A 22,948-nucleotide genomic window follows, 5' to 3' on the forward strand; every position below is an offset into this window, starting at 1 on the left:
CCCCTATGTCCTAGCTTGGAACAGTACGTAAGCAACTGCGGTAGGATGTCCCGCCACCATTTTTTTTTTTTTAATCACAGAGAAGAGTCCTCCCAATTTTCTGGGAATGTTTGCCTTTAATGTTTCAAGATCCATTGAAAATTTTTGTAGTTTGATCATTTCAATGTGCTTCATACATGATTTACATTTACATAATTTGTCCAAAAATAGTGTAGCGATAAAGCTAGTTCCTAACCTAGCAGTTGGTTAGTTGATGTAGCGAGGGCTCTATAAATACCTGAAGTAATAACCATCTTGCAATACATAACACAGCTGTCTCCAGTAGACAAATGGAGGCTTCAGGGCTTCATTCACTTATGGATTTGCTTGACTTCATCTAGATGTCGGCCATCGAGACCATGACGGAAAAGCTGGAAAGTTTTGCCAACATGAAGGCCGACACCGGAAGCTCCTTACAGCCCCTCCCGCACCATCCTTTCAACTTTCGCTCCCCGCCCCCAACGCTGTCAGATTCGATCTTACGGAAAGGAAAAGAACGTTATACCTGCAGGTAAATTCAAAACTGTTGGGTGGCCTCTGGCCTGAGCCAACGACCATTATTGACTTATCCCGTAAAGGAGAAGTATAGTGTTCTTTCTGTGGATCTAGAAATCCGATACCAGGGTAAAGGTATTTTGCAAGTCTCCAAATATATTTCCAGTGCAGGTATCTGATAAGGAATTGGGGATGCAGGTTTGAATGGAAGGAACTTGGGTTTGGGTTGAGTTGGCGTGTGAAAAATAGACCCACACGAGACTGTAGTTCAGACATGTGTCAGGAGTCTGGGAGGTGGCCACATAAAGATATAGTATCATGTTTAGAACATGGTGTCACACTCTTCAGGTTAAAGGGGTTATGGAGTAAAAAAATTACAATGGCAGAACTGGGGATCTGCTACCTAGAAAAAAATGGGCAATGATCATTATAACTGCTTCTACTCACGTTCTTCTTTAACTCTGATTTGCGATTGTCTTTAGGTACTGCGGTAAAATCTTTCCACGATCAGCGAATCTGACAAGACATCTCAGGACCCACACAGGGGAACAACCCTACAGGTAGGGAGAACCAAGAAGAGCAATGCTTTTCAAATTCGTGTAGCCCCTGTTTCGAAATGTTTAATTGAAAGTACTCCTAACCTGTTGTGTTATTGATGGTGCCCTCTTAATGTATAAACGTGTCTTCTGAGACTCCTTATGTTTTTAAAGTCCAACAATTTACCTGCGGGTGTGTCTTGGTTACGATTAGGCACTTGTACCTTTGGTAAAGTAAATTGCTTTGACCAGATCGACTATACAAATAACAGCTGTTCTTTTTCCAATGGGGGGTTGGCAAATGAAAGATCTGGTTGGTTTCTGGATTTCTGTTGTTAAGAGGTCCAGACTCTCTGAATTTTTGAGAACATGGACAGTTGCTAGCCAGCAAAATCACATTGGTCTACCAGTTATTGGCAAGATATTGTGATTTTGGTGGAAGAGTGTACTTTTGGTGGAGGAATTGATTTGCCCAGATCAACCATCCAGATGACATATATCATTTTTTCCAATGGAGGTTGGAAAATCAAAGAAAACTTCTGGTTGGTTTCTGGATTTCTGGATTTTCTTTAAAAGTCTAGTCTTCCTGAATTTTTGAGAATATGGACAGTTGATAGCTAGCAAAATCACATTGCCCTGTCAGTTACAGGTAAGATATTGTGATTTTGGTGGAAGAATTTACTCTTGGTGGAGGAATTAATATCCTTTTTCTAACTGGGGGGTTAGAAAATGAAAGATCTGGTTGGTTTCTGGATTTCTGTTATTTAGAGGTTCAGTTGCCCTGAATTTTGAGAAGATGGACAGCTGCTAGCCAACAAAATCAAATTGTCCTACCAGTTACTGGCAGGATATTGTGATTTTGGTGGAAGAATGTACTTTTGGTGGAGGAATTGCTTTGCCCAGATCAACCATCAAGATAAGTTTTCCCTTTTTCTAATTGGGGGTTAGAAAATGAAAGATCTGGTTGGTTTCCGTATTTCTGTTGTTCGGAGGTCCAGTCTTCCTGAATTTTTGAGAACATGGACAGCTGTTAGCCAGCTAAACCGCGTTGTTATACTAGTTGCTGGCAAGATATTGTGATTTTAGTGGAAAAATGTACTCTTGGTGGAGGAATTGCTATGTTTTTTTTTCTATCTGAGGGTTAGAAAATGAAAGATCTGGTTGGTTTCTGGATTTCTGTTTAGAGGTCCAGTCTTTCTGAATTTTTAAGATCACAGACAGCTGCTAGACAGAAAAATCACATTGTTCTACCAGTTACAGGCAAAATATTTTGATTTTGGCGGAAGAATGTACTTTTGGGGGAGGAATTGATTTGCTCAGATCGACCATCAAGATAAGTTTTCCCTTTTTCTAATTGGGGGTTAGAAAATGAAAGATCTGGTTGGTTTCTGTATTTCTGTTGTTCGGAGGTCCAGTCTTCCTGAATTTTTGAGAACATGGACAGCTGCTATCCAGCTAAACCGCGTTGTCATACTAGTTGCTGGCAAGATATTGTGATTTTAGTGGAAGAATGTACTCTTGGTGGAGGAATTGCTATGTTTTTTTTCTATCCGAGGGTTAGAAAATGAAGGATCTGGTTGGTTTCTGGATTTCTGTTTAGAGGTCCAGTCTTTCTGAATTTTTGAGATCACGGACAGCTGCTGCTAGACAGTAAAATCACATTGTCCTACCAGTTACAGGCAAAATATTGTGATTTTGGTGGAAGAATGTACTTTTGGTGGAGGAATTGTTTTGCCCAGATCGACCATCTAGACCAGGGGTCTCCAAACTATGGCCCTCCAGATGTTCAGGAACTACAATTCCCATCATGTCTGTGAATGTCAGAGTTTTACAATGCCTCATGGGACATGTAGTTCTGCAACAGCTGGAGGGCCATAGCTTGGAGATCCCTAATCTAGATAACAGCTGTCCTTTTTTTAATGGGGGGGGGGTTAGAAAATGAAAGATCTGGTTGGTTTCTGGATTTCTGGTTTAGAGGTCCAGTACTTCTGAATTTTTGAGGACAAGGACAGCTGCTAGCCAGCAAAATCGAATTGCCCCACCAGTTACTGGTCTGTAGACTGTTCATGAAACTGAAACTACAATTGGAACATTTTTTGAAGGCAACATGGCCAAAAATGGATTTAGACAATGTTTACTTATCCCGGAGTTCAGCTTTAATAACTTGGAACAGTTCAAAGGCTTTAGACTTATTAGGTGACACCTCTACACCTCGAGCTGTCCTGATTTTAGGTAGCAAAAATAAAATATCAAGGCCAGGCAGCATTAATTTGTCCGCAACATGATTTTAAGCCGTGCGGCAAAAGCCGGCCTGTCGGTTTCATAAAACCCAGTATGTGTTTCTCACCGTTAATGCAAACAAAACGTGGCGCGGCTCCGAGCAGAGTGAATGATTTGAGCAAACTGACGGGAATTAATCATTATCCCCATAGCTTATGTGGCGGAGCAAGTGTGATCTTTGTGTGGGGTACAGAGGACCCCAGCCACCCCCTTCCCCCCTCCCTTCTTTAAAGAAAATATCATATTTTTGGCTGTGTTACCTGCCAAAAAACGTTCCACGTTGTTGTTCTTCTGCTTTTCATTCTATTTATGTTCCAGTCTGGAGATTATTTTTACTTTATTTTATGACAAATATATGCCATCTTTTTCGTCGCTTCGGGAACGCAAGGGCGCAGATGTTGAGCTGACCTCTCTGCGGGGGCCAGGGTCAGCCTTCCTGGTTACATGGTGTAGTGCAGAATGGGAGGAGGGGGTGGGTACTGATCCAAATGTGTATTAAAAAAAGAAGGCCCATATTAATGCCCCCCCCCCTCCCAAAAAAGGCATAAAAAATGGCATGCTTAAAGTGGTTGTAAACCCTCATATGTACCCAGTGATGTGACCAGAATTACGTGATACACAAATCCACCTACATAAGTTGTACCTGTTTAACTGCGGCCATCTCTTCTGTAGATCATTCTAAAAACACAAGGAGGAAAGGATTTCTTCCAAGCTCAGAAGTTTCTTTTAACGTGCAGTTTTAGTAAATAACCCCCATTATCTCAGCCTAGGCAAAGCTTTTGGGGATGGAGGTCATGGACAGCTTTTTGGTGGAGCTTTTCTGAAAAATGATACTGCTCCAGTATTGCATAATACAGGTTAACTTTAGGTGCTTATCCTGCATACTTCCATGCTTTTTGGCAGATACCATGGCTGAGCTAGCAATCTAAAATGTGATAGTCTCGGTTCTTTTTAACTTTTTTGAAGATTACCAAGTTCTTCTACAATCTAAGCTGCTGTAAATAACATTTGAGGCAGAGGTGGAACTAGAACCTTCAAGTCCCTGGTGCAAGAAACCATGAAGGGGCCCTCTGACCACCAGGTCCTTTCCATCGGTCTTGGGGGGGGGGTCCTTTCCAATGGTACTGGGGCCCTTTCCTGTGATCCCAGGGCCCTCCCCTTCTGGCTCAGGGCACTTCCCACTGACCTTTAGGGTCCTTTACTCTGCTGCATCTTATTATGTGACTCAATCATTGCAAATCAAGTTTGGTGCAGAAGAGGCAAAAGGTGCAAAAGTCACAAGAAAATCGCAAGCAAGTCACAGGCAAGTCATACAACTTTGGGATTGCAGCAGTGTGAACCAAGCCTTATGATCCCACAATGGGATACTTTGACATGTTCTGCAGTAGGCCCCCTTCCTGCCGTTTTGCCCCCCCCCCCCCCCCACAATGGCAGAACAGCAGGGCCCAATTGCAAATGCAACCTTTGCAACCCTGTTAGTTCTACCACTTTTAGTGCTGTAGGAGGTGGAATCTTGTAGTACCAGAAGCCGGGCTTAACTGAGGTAGGGCTTAACGTCACCCATCCAAATATCTGTAAAATCTTAACATAAGAGACATACTTTCCTTATCCACCTCCTTTACGCTACATTGCTTTCTCAAAAGCTATATGCGCACAGTAAGGCTGGTCAAAGAATAAGGTTGTTTTTTAAAACCAGGTTGTTGGAGGTATGGTTTGAGGTAACTATTGAACTTTCAAAAACAGCAGCAAACCATTCTGTTACTTTTTTGACATCTTCTCTAAATCCATTTTCTTCTTTATGTCTTCAGATGTAAATATTGTGACCGGTCTTTTAGCATCTCCTCCAATCTGCAAAGGCATGTACGGAACATACACAACAAAGAGAAACCGTTCAAATGCCACCTGTGTAATAGATGTTTTGGCCAGCAGACCAATCTGGATCGACACCTTAAGAAACACGAACATGAAAATGTTCCAGGTATTTGATAAAAATCAGACAACTCTATGTAATGTACTTTTGTTGAAGATGCTGGCATTCCAGTATTGGCAGAATGTTAAGCTCTTAGAAGACCTGCAGGTTTGGTGATATCAGGAGATGGTTGCAGTGTCAATAGCAGCCTTTCTCAACTCTTTTATACTAGGGAACCCTTGAAAGACTTCCAGGTCTAGGGGAACCCATGCTAAAATGAATGAATTTGTAATTAGTGGGGAAAATGCCCCTTTCATCTGTGTCACAGGGGAAGAATGCCCCCTTACACTGGTCATCAGTGGAAAAAATGCCTCTTTCATTGGTGGCTAGTTGGAAGAATGCCCCCTTACACTGGTCATCAGTGGAAAAAATGTCTCTTTCATTGGTGGCTAATTGGAAGAATGCCCCCTTACATTGGTTATCAGTGGACAAAAATGTCTCTTTCATTGGTGGCTAGTTGGAAGAATGCCCCCTTACACTGGTCATCAGTGGAAAAAATGGCTCTTTCATTGGTGGCTAGTTGTAAGAATTCCCCCTTACGCTCGTCATCAGTGGAAAAAATGTCTCTTTCATTGGTGGCTAGTTGGTAGAATGCCCCCTTACACTGGTCATCAGTGGGAAAAAAATGTCTCTTTCATTGGTGGCTAGTTGGAAGAATGCCCCCTTACACTGGTCATCAGTGGAAAAAAAAATGTCTCTTTCATTGGTGGCTAGTTGGTAGAATGCCCCCTTACACTGGTCATCAGTGGACAAAAATGTGTCTTTCATTGGTGGCTAGTTGTAAGAATGCCCCCTTACACTGGTCATCAGTGGACAAAAATGTCTCTTTCATTGGTGGCTAGTTGTAAGAATGCCCCCTTACACTGGTCATCAGTGGAGAAAATGTCTCTTTCATTGGTGGCTAGTTGTAAGAATGCCCCCTTACACTGGTCATCATTGGACAAAAATGTCTCTTTCATTGGTGGCTAGTTGTAAGAATGCCCCCTTACACTGGTCATCGGTGGAAAAAATGTCTTTTTCATTAGTGGCTAGTTGGAAGAATGCCCCCTTACACTGGTCATCAGTGGAAAAAATGTCTCTTTCATTGGTGGCTAGTTGTAAGAATGCCCCCTTACACTGGTCATCATTGGACAATAATGTCTCTTTCATTGGTGGCTAGTTGGAGGAATGCCCCCTTACACTGGTCATCAGTGGAGAAAATGTCTCTTTCATTGGTGGCTAGTTGTAAGAATGCCCCCTTAAATTGGTGGTCAGTGGAGAAAATGCGCCTTTTATTTGTATCTAGTTGGAAGAATGCCCCTTTACAGTGGTGTTTAGTTGAAATACTCTGGTGTCCCAGAGTAGATATTAACCACACCCCTTGGGAGGAACTGATGAGTAGAACAGCAAACACAGCAATAATTTAAAAAAAAAAAAGTTAAAAAAAATAAAAATAAACTGCAAGTATTCAAATAAATAAATAAAATAATGAATAGAAAAACACATAGTGTGAGCTGTAATTCCATCTTGATCGATGGTTTTGCTATTTTCATGTGAATGCCAGAGCACAATTTTTTACAACTCTTATGTAATTGTCCAAATTGATTTTTGATACAATAAAGAATTTTAATTAATGATTATTGAATATTTTTTTTTTTGGCTGCTAAAAAACCCCATGAGTGAACCTTTTCTATTAAAGAAAATAATGAATTAATATCTAGACCACTCATAAGTTCCTCTCCAAGTAGAGTCCAAAATAATACCAGTACTTGATTCCAATAAGGCAATATAATGGTCCTGCTGGAATAAAGTCATATAGTTCCTAAATATGTCCTTGGCTTAGCGCAGGGGCTCTTATCCATTGGTAATTATGCTGCTTGGGTTATGGGAATTAAAAAAAACATAGAGCTATGGGCAGGGATCTCTGTAGAATTGTTTAATAATGAAACAGAATTTCTGTATTTTTGAACCTGAAATCAAAGTGGGGAAATCGGCTTGACGTGTTCGATGACCTGCGAGTAAGTGGAGACCTAGATTCCATATTTTGGCTTCACAAAAACATCAAGAGATCCCCCAAGCTGTGGCTAGATTTTTTTTTTTTTTAATTTTTCATTTTATATATTATTTTTAAAAAAAATATTAAATACTTATGGCTTTCTTTCAGATTTTTTTTTGTGCTTAGTTCTTTATTTACTTGCATAATTGTACCTAATAGGAATGTTGATGATGATGACTTTGACAGTCTGGTGAGACCTATTGGGCAACCCATTGGGGGTCTGGAACCCTTCTGCTAGAGGAAATGTTTTTTTCATGTTTTTTTTTTCCAGCTGAGCATATATGTAATGAATGTTTAAAAAAAAAAAAAAAAAGATGAGTGTATAGTGGACGGGATGTGAGGCTTAATGACTTGTGACTTTTCTAAACTTTTCCTAAATTTTATTCCCGTCTAGTGAGTCAGCACTCGGGAGTTATGGGAAACCACCACGGAAACAGCGCCTCCTCCCCCAATTCCGAATCCGAAAACCATGCACTTCTAGACGAGAAAGAAGATTCCTATTTCTCGGAAATTCGAAACTTTATTGCAAATAGCGATTTAAACCAAGCTTCGAGTCTAGCAGAAAAAAGGTAAAAAAAAAAAAAAAAAGTTAACATATAAAAGTTTTTTTTTTATTATTTCTTCTTCTTGTAAAAAGTCACATCTGTTACGAGATACCGCCTTGGTGCGCGGCATTAACCTCATTTCCTCAGTGATCCGCAGATATTTTGGCACGGCGAAACCGTGAATAAATAATGAGACGCTATGAGAAAATTGTATTATGTCACTGTATCTCGTTCGGGATGGGGGATGATTGTGCTAAATCAGGCAATGTGTTCTCTAATAGGAAATATGATGTGCGCCGATGATAAGTTCAATGAAAGCGGGCCCCCCGCTGCTCCGAGCCAGCTGTGTCGCGGTAGGTTGCCAGTTCTTTGCCGACGTTTCTTGGGCTGGAGCTGGGTAGACGGACCACCAGGTGCAAACCATAAATCAAATATTGGGACTTTCGCTTATAGAGAGGAGAGTCGTGTTATTAATGTTCTGATGTTCTCAATTAAAAGGCGTTTCCCACCTTTCGGATAACTTTAATCTATTGGCATGGACCCCCGCCCCCCTGCGAACGGACTGCCGAGGACCCATAGGGCAAAAATAACACCAAAAAATATGCACATAAAAAAAAAAAAAAAATGCAATAGGATAAGTCATAACATTACTCACGTTCAGAGGGGCCGTGCCAAGAAATGACACGAGATGGGTCCTAGTGGATAGAGCAAGGCCATAGCTTTATTTTAGGACTGGTAACAGAGCCAGTAATAACACATTAAGCGCTAACATTTTCATGTTAAAAGATGCTAGCCAAAAAAAAAAAAAACTGCAAAGTATATCTAAACCCAAAAACAAAAATGTAATCTATTGTAGTTTATCAGGCCTTAAAGCGGAGTTCCACCCAAAAAGTGCAACTTCCGCATATTCGTCTCCTTCGCCACATTTGGCACCTGTCAGAAGTCTGTCCCCCCTTCCTCCTTTCTTCGCCACCGGACTAATTGGAATGCGCAGTGCGCATGCGCAGTAGGGGACCCGGCTGTGAAGCCAAAAAGGCTGCACTGCGGGGTTCCCTTAATCGGCAACGGCTGCACCCGACAGCTGATCTGAAGATCGGCTGCGGTCAGGGCCGTCTTTAATATTGATTGGACCCTGGGCAAAACTTTTCTTGAGGCCCCCCATGCAGTTTTACTCTCCACCTGTTCTGAGACATACAATAAATAGCAGCTAGACTCAAAATCAGTTTACTGAATAAGATCAGACAGCCATTGCGATTGATTGCCAGAGGTTACAGTATATCATTACCGCTCACAGACTGGTTGCTAGAGGTTACAGCACACATTATGGCTCACTGATTAGTTGCTAGAGGTTACAGCACATGATTTCTGCTTGTTGATTGATTGCTAAAGATTACTGTGGATATGACCTCAGGGGGGCATGATATACATATCAATGCCGCTGGCCGCCACTATTTACATATGAATGCCGGTAATTTACATGTAAACACAGGGTCTGCATGTGAGTCATCTTTACACAACAATAGGGGAGAGCTGGGCAGCATTATTAGCAGCACTTCACACTGAGATATTGGGACACAGCACAGGACTAAAACCTCAAGGGACGAGGTAATTTAAACCAGGATACTTGGCAAGTATGAGGCAGCTGCTTTGGGCCCCACAACAATGACAGGGCCCAGGGCAGCTGCCCCTTTTGCCCTGCCTTAAAAACGGCCCTGGCTGCGGTGCCGACATTGTGGGCACCCTGGACAGGTAAGTGTCCATATATTAGTAGTCAGCAGCTGCAGTATTTTTAGCTGCTGACTTTTATTTTTTTTTTTGTGGGGTGGGCGGACCTCCGCTTTAAAAGAGAAGTACGGGAGTCATTAATCATACTTACCTAGATGGATGCAGCATCTGTCCACCGCCGGTTCTAACACTGAGAACCAAGCGATCGAACACCACCGATCGCTCGGTTCTCAGAGCTCTCTGAGTAGAGAGCTGGTGACTTCAGTCACCGGCTCTCTGCTCTGCCCCCAACACTCACCGGAGCCCTGGGCTGTAAAGGGGACGGGAGCGGCCAGCTCAGCCTCTCAGCGGCTCGTGGGGCCAGTCCAGTCAAGTTCACCAGTGCACAAAGCAAGGTCCACAAAGACATGGATGAGCGAGTTTGGGGTGGAGGAACTTGACCAGCCTGCACAGAATCCTGACCTCAACCTGATAGAACACCTTTGGGATGAATTAGAGCGGAGACTGCGAGCCAGGCCTTCTTGTCCAACATCAGTGCCTGACCTCACAAATGCGCTTCTGGAAGAATGGTCAAACAATCCCATAGACACACTCCTAAACCTTGTGGACGGCCTTCCCAGAAGAGTTGAAGCTGTTATAGCTGCAAAGGGTGGGCCAACTGTCAGAAACCATGAAATAAGACCGAGACAGAAGTACAGTTAAATCACACTTGTTTAATAATAAAAGTAAAAAGAACAAACATAATCAAACCATAGCCAAAGTTCAGTGACCGGAACGGATAGTCAGCCAAGCCAGAAGTCAGGGATCAATGTAATGGAACAGCAAGCAGGATCTGGAGCCAGAAGGGATGTCAGCAAAGCAAGCCTTGAACAGGATCGCAGGAGATAGTTTCTCTGATGTTGACCAAGGTGAAGGCATAGAACCTATGGACTGGACGGCTTAAGTAGGCAGGACTGACGAGCAGGATATCATCAACAGCTGAGTCACTGTGGAGAGATAGGAGCTGGCAATTAGCCGACAACTGAGCAGCCAGCTCAGAGAAGGAAGGGCTGAGCCCAACACTAACTCAATATTGAACCCTACGGACTAAGGCTGGGATGCCATTAAAGTCCATGTGTGTGTAAAGGCAGGCGTCTCAATACTTTTGGTAATATAGTGTATCTGGTTAATGAAGTTAGCAAAGTAAAATATGCCAAAGTAGTTGGGGAACAAACACTCAAAAAGCTAAATTCCATCTTCCAGTCCTGTATATGAATTACGGAAGGAGCCCATGCGTTTTGCGCACATAAACCATAAAGTAACAATGCCCAGCAGTAATAAAAGCGGTGCAGGGAAATCCCAGCAGAACCAGGCACAGCTAATCAGTGGCAGATGCTTTTCAGCAGCCACTAATGGCGAGCCGGGTTTGAAAGGCCACGTTAATCTTGTGTTTGATCTACGGTTGCCTCGAACAGGTGAATTTATTGCATTAATCGTCTCTATGATACAGATGGCGGCAACAGATTCCACTGCCATACATTTTGCTGGTTGCAAACATAACACATAGAAAGACATAAAAATGTATCTAAAAACAATATTGTACATTATTTACATTACACAGGCATGGATCGGTCACCATCAGGAAACCTGCCCTGAGAAAGGACATGCAGCTGTTGCTAGAGTCCATGTGGACAGGAGGTGGCTGCAAAGAGGCTTCAGGAGATCAGCAGCACAAAGAACTAAAAGTGAAAACAAGTGTTTTATTTTAAATTTAGGGTTTACATCTACCTTAGTTCACATGAAAACTTACTTTCCAACATACTATTAAGCTCTAGAAAACACAAATCTAGCCTCGGGCTTGTAAAAAAAAAAAAAAAAAGACAACATTTGGTGATAACACTGCCTTGAATGTCCACCATGATGTCATATTTGAGATCATGTGATGCTGCCCCCCCCTTCCCCCCATCCCCTTTTGTCCCCATTAGTGGTGTCACTCTTAGCAGATCTTGCTGGGTCTTTTGTCAATAGAGGAAGTCAAGAAAAAAAAAAAAGCAGCACAGCTAGAATGGTATCAGCTCTCCTGTTAATAAATAAGCCCCTCCAATGGTATCCTCTCTATAGAGAGCTGCTAATGAAGTACACCTCAAATTCCACCTTCCAAGTCATTACTCAGATTGTGTCATAGAGCCTCCGATTCCTCCGCCGATCAATAACACAGCGGCAGGGACAAAGTGCTTCTATTAGCCAGATTGCAGATACCTATATATGTAAATGAGTGCAATATGCCATTCCTCCCCCAGGGGGCCCATTCCACAAATGTCACACCATTCCACCCTGTACTGCGCCCCCTACAGGTACTACGTATGGTGACTTCATGGAATTTAAAACAGTTCCATGTACAACCATTTTCCTCATTGCTCCTTATCTATCTATACATCTTTCTTTCTTTGTTTCTTCATATTTATCTTCCTTCCTTCCTTCCTTCCTTCCTTCCTTCCTTCCTTCCTTCCTTCCTTCCTTCCTTCTTTCCTTCCTTCCTTCCTTCCTTCCTTCCTTCTTTTTAATATTTGTTTATTCTTTTCATTTCTATCTATCTATATTCGAGATCCTTATTTAATTTGTCTCTTTCTTTCCTTCCTTCCTTTCTTCTATATGGACCTGTTCATCCATCTATCTATCTATCTATCTATCTATCTATCTATCTATCTATCTATCTATCTATCTATTATCTAGATCATTCTTTCTTTCCTTTCCTTCATCTCTTTCTCTTCTTTTCTCTTCTCTTCCCACTTCCCCTTCTCCTCTACCCTCCTTTCTTTCCTTTTTTCATTATTTTATTCCCCTCCTTCCTTCCTTTCTTCTATATGGATCTATTCATCTATCATCTAGTCTAGATCCTTCTTTCTTTCCTTTCCTTCATCTTTTCTCTTCTCTTCCCTTCCCCTCTCCTCTCCTTTCATTCTTTCTTTCTTTCTTTCTTTCTTTCTTTCTTTCTTTCTTTCTTTCTTTCTTTCTTTCTTTCTTTCTTTCTTTCTTTCTTTCTTTCTTTCTTTCTTTCTTTCTTTCTTTCTTTCTTTCTTTCCTATCTCTCTATCTATCTATCTATCTATCTATCTATCTATCTATCTATCTATCTATCTATCTATCTATCTATCTATCTATCTATCTATCTATCTTCGAGATCCTTCTTCCTGTCCTTCATCTCTTTTCTTTCTTTCTTTCTTTCTTTCTTTCTTTCTTTCTTTCTTTCTTTCTTTCTTTCTTTCTTTCTTTCTTTCTTTCTTTCTTTCTTTCTTTCTTTCTTTCTTTCTGTTCATATTTATCTTCCTTTCTTCATTCTTACCTTCTTTTTAATAGTTTTTTTCTGTTCTTTATCTTTTCCTTTCATCTATCTTCTAGATTCTTCTTTCTTTCTTTCTTTCTTGCTTTCTTTCTTTCTTTCTTTTCATATTTATCTTCCTTCCTTCATTCTTTCCTTCTTTTTAATATTGATTTATTTTTTTTTCTGTTCTTTTCTTTTCATCTATCTTCTAGATTCTTCTTTCTTTCTTTCTTTCTTTCTTTCTTTCTTTCTTTCTTTCTTTCTTTCTTTCTTTCTTTCTTTCTTTCTTTCTTTCTTTCTTTCTTTCTTTCTTTCTTTCTTATCCTTCTTTCTTTCTTATCCTTCTTTCTTTCCTTTCCTTCATATCATTCTTTCCTCTGTTGGGATCTTTCTTCTATTCTCTTCTCTTTCTGTCTTTCTTTCTTTCTGTTCATATTTATCTTCCTTCCTTCATTCTTTCCTTCTAATTATTATCAATTTCTTTTCTTTTCTGTTCTTTTATTTTATTTTATTTTATTTTCATCTATCATCGAGATCCTTCTTCCTTTCCTTCATCTCTTTTCTTTCTTTAATTTGTTCTTTCTTTCTTTCTTTCTTTCTGTTCATATGTATCTTCCTTTCTTCATTCTTTCCTTCTTTTTAATAGTTGTTTGTTCTTTTCCTTTTCTTTTATTTTCAGCTATTCTTTCTTTCTTTCTTTCTTTCTTTCCTTCTTTCTTTCTTTCTTTCTTTCTTTCTTTCTTTCTTTCTTTCTTTCTTTCTTTCTTTCTTTCTTTTCTTTCTTTCTTTCTTTCTTTCTTTCTTTCTTTCTTTCTTTCTTATCCTTCTTTCTTTCTTTTCCTTCATCTCGTTCTTTCTTCTATCCGGATCTTTCTTCTCTTCTCTTCTCTCCTCTCCTCTCCTCTCCTCTCCTCTCCTCTCCTCTCCTCTCCTCTCGTCTCGTCTCGTCTCTTCTTTCTTTCTTTCTTTCTTTCTTTCTTTCTTTCTTTCTTTCTTTCTTTCTTTCTTTCTTTCTTTCTTTCTTTCTTTCTTTCTTTCTTTCTTTCTTTCTTTCTTTCTTTCTTTCTTTCTTTCTTTCTTCCTTCCTTCCTTCCTTCCTTCCTTCCTTTATTCTTTCCTTCTTTTTAATATCGATTTCTTTTCTGTTCTTTTCTTTATATTCTAGATCTTCTATCTTCTAGATCCTTCGTTCTTTCCTTCATCTTTTTATTTCTTCCTTTCTTTCTTAGAGGCATCTTGTCCATTTGTGTGGCCACAGTTGGGTGGGAGGGTGGGAGTGGGCAGCTTTCTTCCAGATTTGTACCATCCCTTTTTGTGAATATACATGAACTGTGCAGATCATGCAAACCTTCTATCAGAGATACAATAAATATGCAAAATTAGGGGTTACCATGGCATTTAGTATTCTCATTTTGCCTTCTTTGTGTCCCAGCAGATATCAGCATTAGAAATTAAAGTATAATTAAACCCTTTTTATTTCATCTATTTGACATCTTGCCTATACAATTTGTTCTTAAGAAAATGATTTTTTTATGAATCTGTTACAAAGTTCCTCTCTGGTCGTCTTGCCGGTAACAGCACTTCCTGTTGCAAGCTGACTACGATAAGCCTGCCTGGCCGTTCACAGCATTGTAGTCAGCCTACCTTGTGCAGGCTGTTGTGCTGCCTGTCTGATAAACCCAATAGGCATCCCAACCACCAACTGAAAGAGAGGCACACGGCAGGTTGTCAATGCAACTGCCTATTGCAAGGCAGAGCCCTAAAATTGTCAGCCTGAAACAAGAAGTGATGTTACAGGCAGGATCACTGGAGAAGAGCCAAAGGATTAAAAGGAAAGATTTGCTTAAGAAAACTGAATACAAGAACATAGCTCCCAATTGTCCCTCATTTGGAGCAATGTCCCTCTGTCTCTCATTCCCCCTCATTTGTCCCTCATTTTGGTCTGATCTATATAGTTGTATTTAAAATGCACTTTTTTTCCTTTCAAAAAGTGTTTCCCAGTGCTAAACCTTTCATCTAAATTCTAAATTGCTGCATTTGTAAATTTTAAAAGCCAAAATAAAGAACTAGTTGTGGTAAAAAAAAGTTAATTCTCCTTTAAGGGGGTGTGGCAGGGGGCCTGTCCTATGCCTACATAAGTTTCTAGTAGGTGTCCCTCATTCCCATCTCAAAATGTTGGGGGGTATGCAAAAATGCATAATGCCAAACATATTGGGTTTACACTGAGTTTGTACTTTTAAAAAGTTCAAAAAACTATATAACCTGCAAAACTGCATGTACATTTTGTTCTGTGCGAATTAAAAGTTACTTGGCTGGTTCCTCTCTAGTTCGGATGCTTTTCACTTATAAGGATAGTGTGAATTTGGAAAATACCGCAACATGGCCACCAGATGGGGCTGATGATTAAAACATATTTACTACGATCGTCAGCTCCATCCAGTGGCCACGGTGCATTATTTTCCTGATGAAGAACATGCGACCTGAAGAGAAAATAGCCTAGTAACATGACATTTTGCACAGAACGAATGTACATGCAGTTTTGCAAGACGAAAACCTCTGCACATTTTTTTTTTTTTTTTTATAAATACGTCCCTTATAACTAAGATATTGTATGACCAATCATATAACACATTGTTCATACTTCACAATGAAAAGATAGGCATCCTTGACTTTTTCTTTGTGAACTGTTGCCCTTTGTTCTTTGTGTTTCGCATTCGGCACCGGTGTCGGGAATTAACTCTTTTTGGCCGAACAAGAAATCTTGTAAAAAAAAAAAAAAAACACACACACTTTCAGCATTAATGTCTAAATAAGAAAGATTTAGTAAGTGTGAAGGATGGAAATGTCTGTGTGTGGAGCGGGGCCTGAGCTAGACCATCATTAGGCTGAAATTAAGTGGCTGGTATATTAAAAGGAGAGCGTGGCATTAATCATTCTAATAAGACAAGGGCTCCCTTTTTTTCAAAACTCAATCATGCTTTCAGGAGACGCGGCTCTGCTCTCTGGATCTCCTTCTCCCATCTGGGACTACGAGCCGGCAGTTGTTTATGTAGAAATGTGAAGGTGTAGGAGGTTTTCATCACCGTTCTTAAACTTGTGCCGTAGAGCTGATTTCCCAGGCTGTTGGGTTAAATGGACTTATTAGCATTTGTTTTGGTTTGTTTTTTGTTTTTTTTTTCCCTACTGTTGTATTAGAGATCATTTATCCATACATAGAGTTTTTGTCAACGACCAACTGCCATTTTTTGCTATATTAAATTGTTGTTTATGTAGCCAGTGGGGTTTTGTGTTATACAATGTAGCAGATGCTTTCCAATATGGATGCATTTCTCGGGAATACCATGTAAAGTCTAACTCCAGCTTTGCTGTCACTTTAAAAAGTTTGTTTGGGCCAAGCTAGCCCAAATGAACTACACCAGGGGTAGGCAACCTGGGGCCCTCTAGCTGTTGTGGAACTACATTTCCCCATGAGGCATTGCAAGGCTGGCAGTTATAATTACTCCCAGAGGCATGATGGAACTTGTAGTTCTGCAAAAGCTGGAGGGCCCCAGGTTATCTACCATTGAACTACACTATATTACCAAAAGTATTGGGGCACCCGCCTTTGCACACACATGAACTTTAATGGCATCCCAGTCTTAGTCCGTAGGGTTCAATATTGAGTTGGCCCATCCTTTGCAGCTATAACAGTTTCAACTCTTCTGGGAAGGCTGTCCACAAGGTTTATGGAATGTTGGACCATTCTTCCAGAAGCGCATTTGTGAGGTCATTCACTGATGATGGATGGGAAGGCCTGGCTCGCAGTCTCCACTCTAATTCATCCCAAAGGTACTCTATCAGGTTGAGGAGTTCATCCCAAAGGTATTCTATCGGGTTGAGGACTGTGCAGGCCAGTCAAGTTCCTCCACCCCAAACTCGCTCACCCATGTCTTAATGGACCTTGCTGTGTGCACTGGTGCACAGTCATGTTGAAACAGGAAGGGGCCATCCCCAAACTGTTCGCACAAGGTTGTGCAGGCCAGTCAAGTTCCTCCACCCCATACTCGCTCATCCACATTATATTGCCAAAAGAATTGGGCCACCCCTCCAAATCATTTGGTGGAGGGGGAATTATGATGTGGGGTTGTTTTTCAGGGGGTGGGCTTGGACGCTTAGTTCCAGTGAAGGGAACTCTTAAGGCCTCAGCATACCGAGACATTTTGGACTATTTCATGCTACCAACTTTGTGGGAACAGTTTGGGGATGGCCCATTCCTGTTTCAACATGAGTGCACACCAGTGCACAAAGCAAGGTCCATGAAGACATGGATGAGCGAGTTTAGGGTGGAGGAACTTGACTGGTCTACACAGAGTCTTGACCTCAACCCAATAGAACACCTTTGGGATGAATTAGAGCGGAGACTGCGAGGATAGGCCTCACAAATGCACTTCTGGAAGAACACCTTTGGGATGAATTTGAATTATTGGAAGCATCCTTTTGGTAATATAGTGGAGTTATTACAATGCTTTCTGTAGTATACAAAGTATGTAAGCTTGAGTGTTAAATATAAAAGTTGTCTCAACTACTCTGGGGGATAGAAAAAAAGTTAGCTCTTCTTGCAGTGTTTTTAATAATCAGCATATTGACTGCATACAATAATGTCTCCAACCCAAAATCAGCCTTGCTTGATGCGTTTCACCACTCCTGGACAGGGAACCTTGTGAGCTAGCCAGAAGACGTGAAATGCATCAAGGAAGGCTAGTTTGGGATTGGAGACATTATTGTATGCAATCAGTGCGCTCAATATTAAAAATACTGCAAGAAGAGATCATTGGAGTGCGGCTGACTTTTTTCTATTTTCAATGAAGAGTGGAGACGGACTGCGATGGCCAGCACCCAGGTTGTCCATGTGCAGGAGAGGCCAGTCTTGAGCTATGGATCGGTGTGTGTTTCTACGCTGGGATAGGTTTTTAAAACAGTGAGTTGTAAATTCAGGCAAAAAGGGGTTATGGAAAAGGGGTTCTAGGAAGCAGGCATGGGGCCTGACCATAGTGGACTATGGTTTTAATGGAAAAGTAGGTGTGGAATGGAGTATATATTAACACATACAATGATAAAGTGACTCAGGGTATCATCCCGGTATGTATAGTAAAGGGAAGGTAAAAGAGGCTTTGGTGCCACTTATTTATGATTCATCAAAACGTATAACAAAACATATGACATAAAACATTTTATTAAATACATTTTAAAACCATAGAGAAACCATTACTATCGTAAGATACTGTACATCACAAAGACAAGCAATCTGTGTCCTTCAAATAAGGTTGATGCGTTTCGCGAATATACCACTTCTTCAGGACCCGCAAAGGTTTTGTATGTTCAGAAAGCTTGTTCACAATCATAAAAACAAGTCCTAGGAAGGATAAGGGCAAAGTGCAGAGAAATAAAGGGAAAAGTTATTGGTTTTCAATGCCTGCTGGCCCATGGGAGGATACAGTGTTGGGACAAGGTCATCCAGTGCCCAGGGCAATGATGCCCCTTTCATGATGTGCAAGCTTAGAGGATCCTACGCCCAGCAGTCACTCACTTGTCAAAATCACTGCTCATGTCACTACTCCTGTCAGCCTTGTAACAGAAGGAAAGTACCCCCCCCCCACCCCTAAAGTAAACCATTGCGCCCAGGGCAGCCGTCCCTCTCGCCCACCCCTTGTCCCGGCCCTGGGAGGATATCCCTCGGGTATACAATGTGTGCTCCAAACAATAGTTCGAGAGTCCAAGCCTTACAATGGATGGACAGATTATAACAAAGGTTGGTATTTAGCTATGGTCCAAAGGTCCTAACTAGGTGGAATGTGTATAATGGATGGATATGATGAAAGGCAGGAATAGTTTGATTTATACCCCTCAGAGACCCCGCCAGTTGATGGTCTTCTTCAGCTGGACGAACAGCAGGTTGCACTCTCCACCTAAAAATGCGCCCAGTTTATGATTGTGAACAAGCTTTCTGAACATACAAAACCTTTACGGGTCCTGAAAAAGCGGTATATCCACGAAATGCGTAGACCTTATTTGAAGGACACAGATTCCTTGTCTTTTTGATGTATCTAACGATAGTAATGGTTTTTATATGGTTTTAAATTGTATTTATTAAAATGTACTTTTAGTAACGTATATGTTTTGTTGAATCATACATACGTGACACCAGGGGTATATTTAAAGTTCCCAGAGCCTCTTTTACCATAGTGGACTATGGTAGGTCAGTGGACTATGGTAGGTCAGTGGACTATGGTGGGTCAGTGGACTATGGTAAGTCAGTGGACTATGGTGGGTTAGTGGATTATGGTAGGTCAGTGGACTATGGTGGGTCAGTGGACTATGGTGGGTCAGTGGACTATGGTAGATCAGTGGATTATGAAAGGTCAGTGGACTATGGTAGATCAGTGGATTATGAAAGGTCAGTGGACTATGGTGGGTCAGTGGACTATGGTGGGTCAGTGGACTATGGTAGGTCAGTGGACTATGGTGGGTCAGTGGACTATGGTAGATCAGTGGATTATGAAAGGTCAGTGGACTATGGTAGGTAAGTGGACTATGGTAGGTTGCATAGGGAAAGGGTGTGTGTTGAGAGGGGGGAAGGGATAGTGATGGGTGTGCCTGATAGAGTTTCTAACCTTTCCACATGCTATTCAGTACTATAGAAAGATCACTTTGGCTGGCATTCTGCTTATAAAGTAATTATAAACCAATTTGTTACTCAAATAGTACATACTTTATTTTAATGGATCTACTCTATATTTGAGAGAGGAAAGATTTGGAAGGACAAACTTGCCCCTCCAAGTAGGTAGCTATTGCAAGCTGCATTTTTAAATACTATAAATTTGTACAAAAAAAAAAAAAGATACAAAAGAAAACAAAATACAGAATACAAAAATTTTAAAAATAATACAACCTACACCAGAATAATTCATTGGTGGAGCTAATGAACAAAAGCCGCAATGAAAGACTCTGCAGTGCATTTAACAGGTTATTCCCCAATGAATCTCATTAGCGAGCTGAGTAAACAAATGGGAAAGGGGGGTATGGGGGGGGGGGGGTGTAGTTCAGTTTGAATTCCCACACATACTGAAAATGTGGCCAGGACAGTTCGCAATAGAGGCTATCAAAATGACGTTTGTTTTCTGTCTGTCTGGCCGGGTGATAAATGGCATTCGGAGATGCTGACAGGCCCAGGCCATGTAATCGCCATTCCAATTTTTTGTAGCTGCCATTGTTTATTCAAGCTAGCAGATGGGAATTTTAACCGCTTGAGGACTGGCGAGATGGAAAATGAGCTTATTGAATAATTGCCGCCATTAGCCGGAGTCCTTTCTCCATAATAGGCTTCTCATGACGATACTGATCGCCGATCTGGGGGTCACAGATTAAATGTACTTTATCAGACAGAGTCTTGTTTTTAAACACTGTTATTGTTATTATTATCACGATCCTTTATTTTAGGTGTTCGTTTTTGCAAATCCAACAATTCTTGATAGTTGAATGGGCGAGAGGGCCGGTTTTATTGAAAATATGTTTGTGGTTTCAGCATTAAACTACGAAAGGAAAAGGAAAAGTTTCTATATGTTTGGCAATTTTACTTTAGTTATATACCACCAACATCTGTCCCTGCCCCAGAAAAGCTTCCGATCTAATGTCTCTGTAATACATAAACCTAAAAAAACAGATACATGGAACTTCCTAGAACTTGGCAGTACTTAATACCTTTTTGATTGTCAAAAATGGGAGAACTGGACTTTAGAGGCACCACATAGACCAGGGTTCCTCCAGAGGTTCCTTGGGGTTCTTTGAGCAATGAGCAATTTCTGCCTCTCAGATAAGTTCCCACTGACACCATTGATCTTTTCATCTCTCTATAAAGGGGTCATTCTTCCCAATGACCACAAGTGTGAGGAGCATTCTTCCCACCGACCATCATACTAATGTGTCATGAGTTGTAGATATAGTCATTTATAGCAGGAGATCCCTGAGACCGGAAAGTTATTCCTCTGTGTTGAAAAGGATTGAGGAAGGCTGCTATAGGGGCAAAAAACGTGCAGCTCTGCCCCGAAGAAGTTTATGAACTTTTTCAGGGTATAAAATTCAAGTGACTTGACGCTCAGGTCGCCATAAGATAGGAATCCACATGTTGAGCGATAACGTACTTTTGGAAAAGTACTTCCAAGCTCTCTGGTATGAACCGAGCCTTAGAAGACTTCAAATGTCGATTTCACTTGAACGTATCGGCTTCAAGCTGCATGGGCAACAGCATAGGTCAGCAGCCTTTTTTTTTTACCAGATACACTTTTTTTGGGGCATATTTATTATTAATTTACATGGTCTCTTTAATCTAATACCACCCTGTAATAGCCCCTCATTGCCAGGCCAGTTATTGGCTTTCGGTGCTGTGATAGTTTGACTGACAATTATTTCGTCATACAACACTGTACTCAAATTAATGTTTTTTTTTAATCATTTCTTGTCATGAGTTGTAGATATAGTCGTTTTTAGCAGGGGTTACCTGAGACCGGAATGTTATTTCTAGGGTTCCTCTGTGTTGAAATGGTTGAGAAACACTGATATAGACCATATATTAACATTTCAATGGGGTTGATTTACTAAAAGTGGAGAGTGCAAAATCTGGTGCAGCTTTGCATAAAAATCAATCGGCATCCATTTTTTTTTTGTTTTTTTTTTTTAACTGAAGTTAGGAGCTGATTGACTAATGACTACCATGCACAACTGCACCGGATTTTGCACCCTCCAGTTTAAATAAATCAACCCCGATGTGTTTTATTTTAATATCCCCCCAAAAAAAGCTAAATATACATAACATTCATAAAATACCCATAAAACAACCACAGAATATCTTTTTTATACCATAATGTTGGACACTACAATACAATACAGCCTCCATTCATTGGACCTCCCCATTGGTCCCTGTCTAGCTGTCATATCTTATACATATTAGACCTATCACTTTTTATATGTGTCACAAAGTAAATGGTTTTGTGATCAACCAGGGACGGCTTTACGCTTTACCTCCATCAGTTCATTTTTTTGTTGTCTGTGTCCTTGGATTTTACTTTATTTTTATTCTTGATGGTGCTTCATCTCCTAAATAGCAAAAAGAAAATCTTTCAAGAGATTTTATAAGAGAAGTATGGGTTTTTTTCTGAATCATCCTTACCTAGGTGGATGCAGCATCGTTCCTATGCTGTATCTGTCCCAGTATCAGTTCTAACACTGAGAAACTGAGTGATTTAACACGGCCGATCGCTCGGTTCTCAGAGCTTCCTGAGCAGAGAGCTGGTGACTGTGAGTCACCGGCTTTCTGCTCTGAACCCCCCCCGCCCACTGGAGCGCTGGGCTGTGGAGCGAGCGGGAGTGGCCGTCTCAGGCTCTCAGTAGCTCGCTGAGAGGCTGAGCCGGGTGCCAGTCTAGGCATGTTGGCGGATCCCAACCAGATGGACGAGATCCTTCCTGAGCCTGGACCGGCTCTGTGATGTCAGCCGACAGCGGGATTCAGCCCGTTATCTGCTGAAAACAGGTCACAGGAGTGCAGAACAAACAGCATTTCTGTGATTCATAGGAGAAGTACAACCAAACAAACTTTGGCTGTACTCCTCCTTTAAGCATTCCCTACACTTTCCAAAATGGTACAAAATGTGGCTTTGGATATACTTCTTCCCTTGCAAAAAAAAATGTATTAAGAATCGCGCCTGGTACCTTTCTGGCCAATGTTGAGTTCAAATACAAGTTCAACTGTTACAACCTCCGACAGAACTTCTTAAGGGAGTGTCAGATGCTTATATCCTCCACCGATTGGAGAGCGCCCATCGACCGGCCAGGGGGAGAACCACTGGGGACAGCAAGGGACCTTCACAAGTGTGTAGGATTTGAAGGTTCTGAAGGCTTTAGTGCGGGGGGGTGTCCAACCCTTTGACCTTCCTGGGCCACATTGGAAGAAGAGAAATTGCCTTGCATAGCATGAATCTATACACGGACGCC

At 41.1% G+C, this 22,948-nt stretch overlaps 1 protein-coding gene across 5 annotated transcripts in view; it reads left to right on the forward strand.

Annotated features, from left to right (window-relative positions):
- The window catches only part of PRDM16 (PR/SET domain 16), a gene marked incomplete at its 5' end in the record, with an annotated part of 79,117 nt that overhangs the window by 36,166 nt on the left and 20,003 nt on the right, over window positions 1–22,948 (forward strand). For all 5 annotated transcript variants that reach the window (XM_073603586.1, XM_073603587.1, XM_073603588.1 and 2 more), the window contains 4 exon segments: window positions 381–550; window positions 1,017–1,094; window positions 5,159–5,328; window positions 7,749–7,923. In XM_073603586.1, coding sequence (XP_073459687.1) covers window positions 381–550; window positions 1,017–1,094; window positions 5,159–5,328; window positions 7,749–7,923 — 593 coding nt within the window.

Source organism: Aquarana catesbeiana, linkage group LG10 (genome assembly GCF_042186555.1).
Source record: "Aquarana catesbeiana isolate 2022-GZ linkage group LG10, ASM4218655v1, whole genome shotgun sequence".
Taxonomy (NCBI): domain Eukaryota; kingdom Metazoa; phylum Chordata; class Amphibia; order Anura; family Ranidae; genus Aquarana; species Aquarana catesbeiana.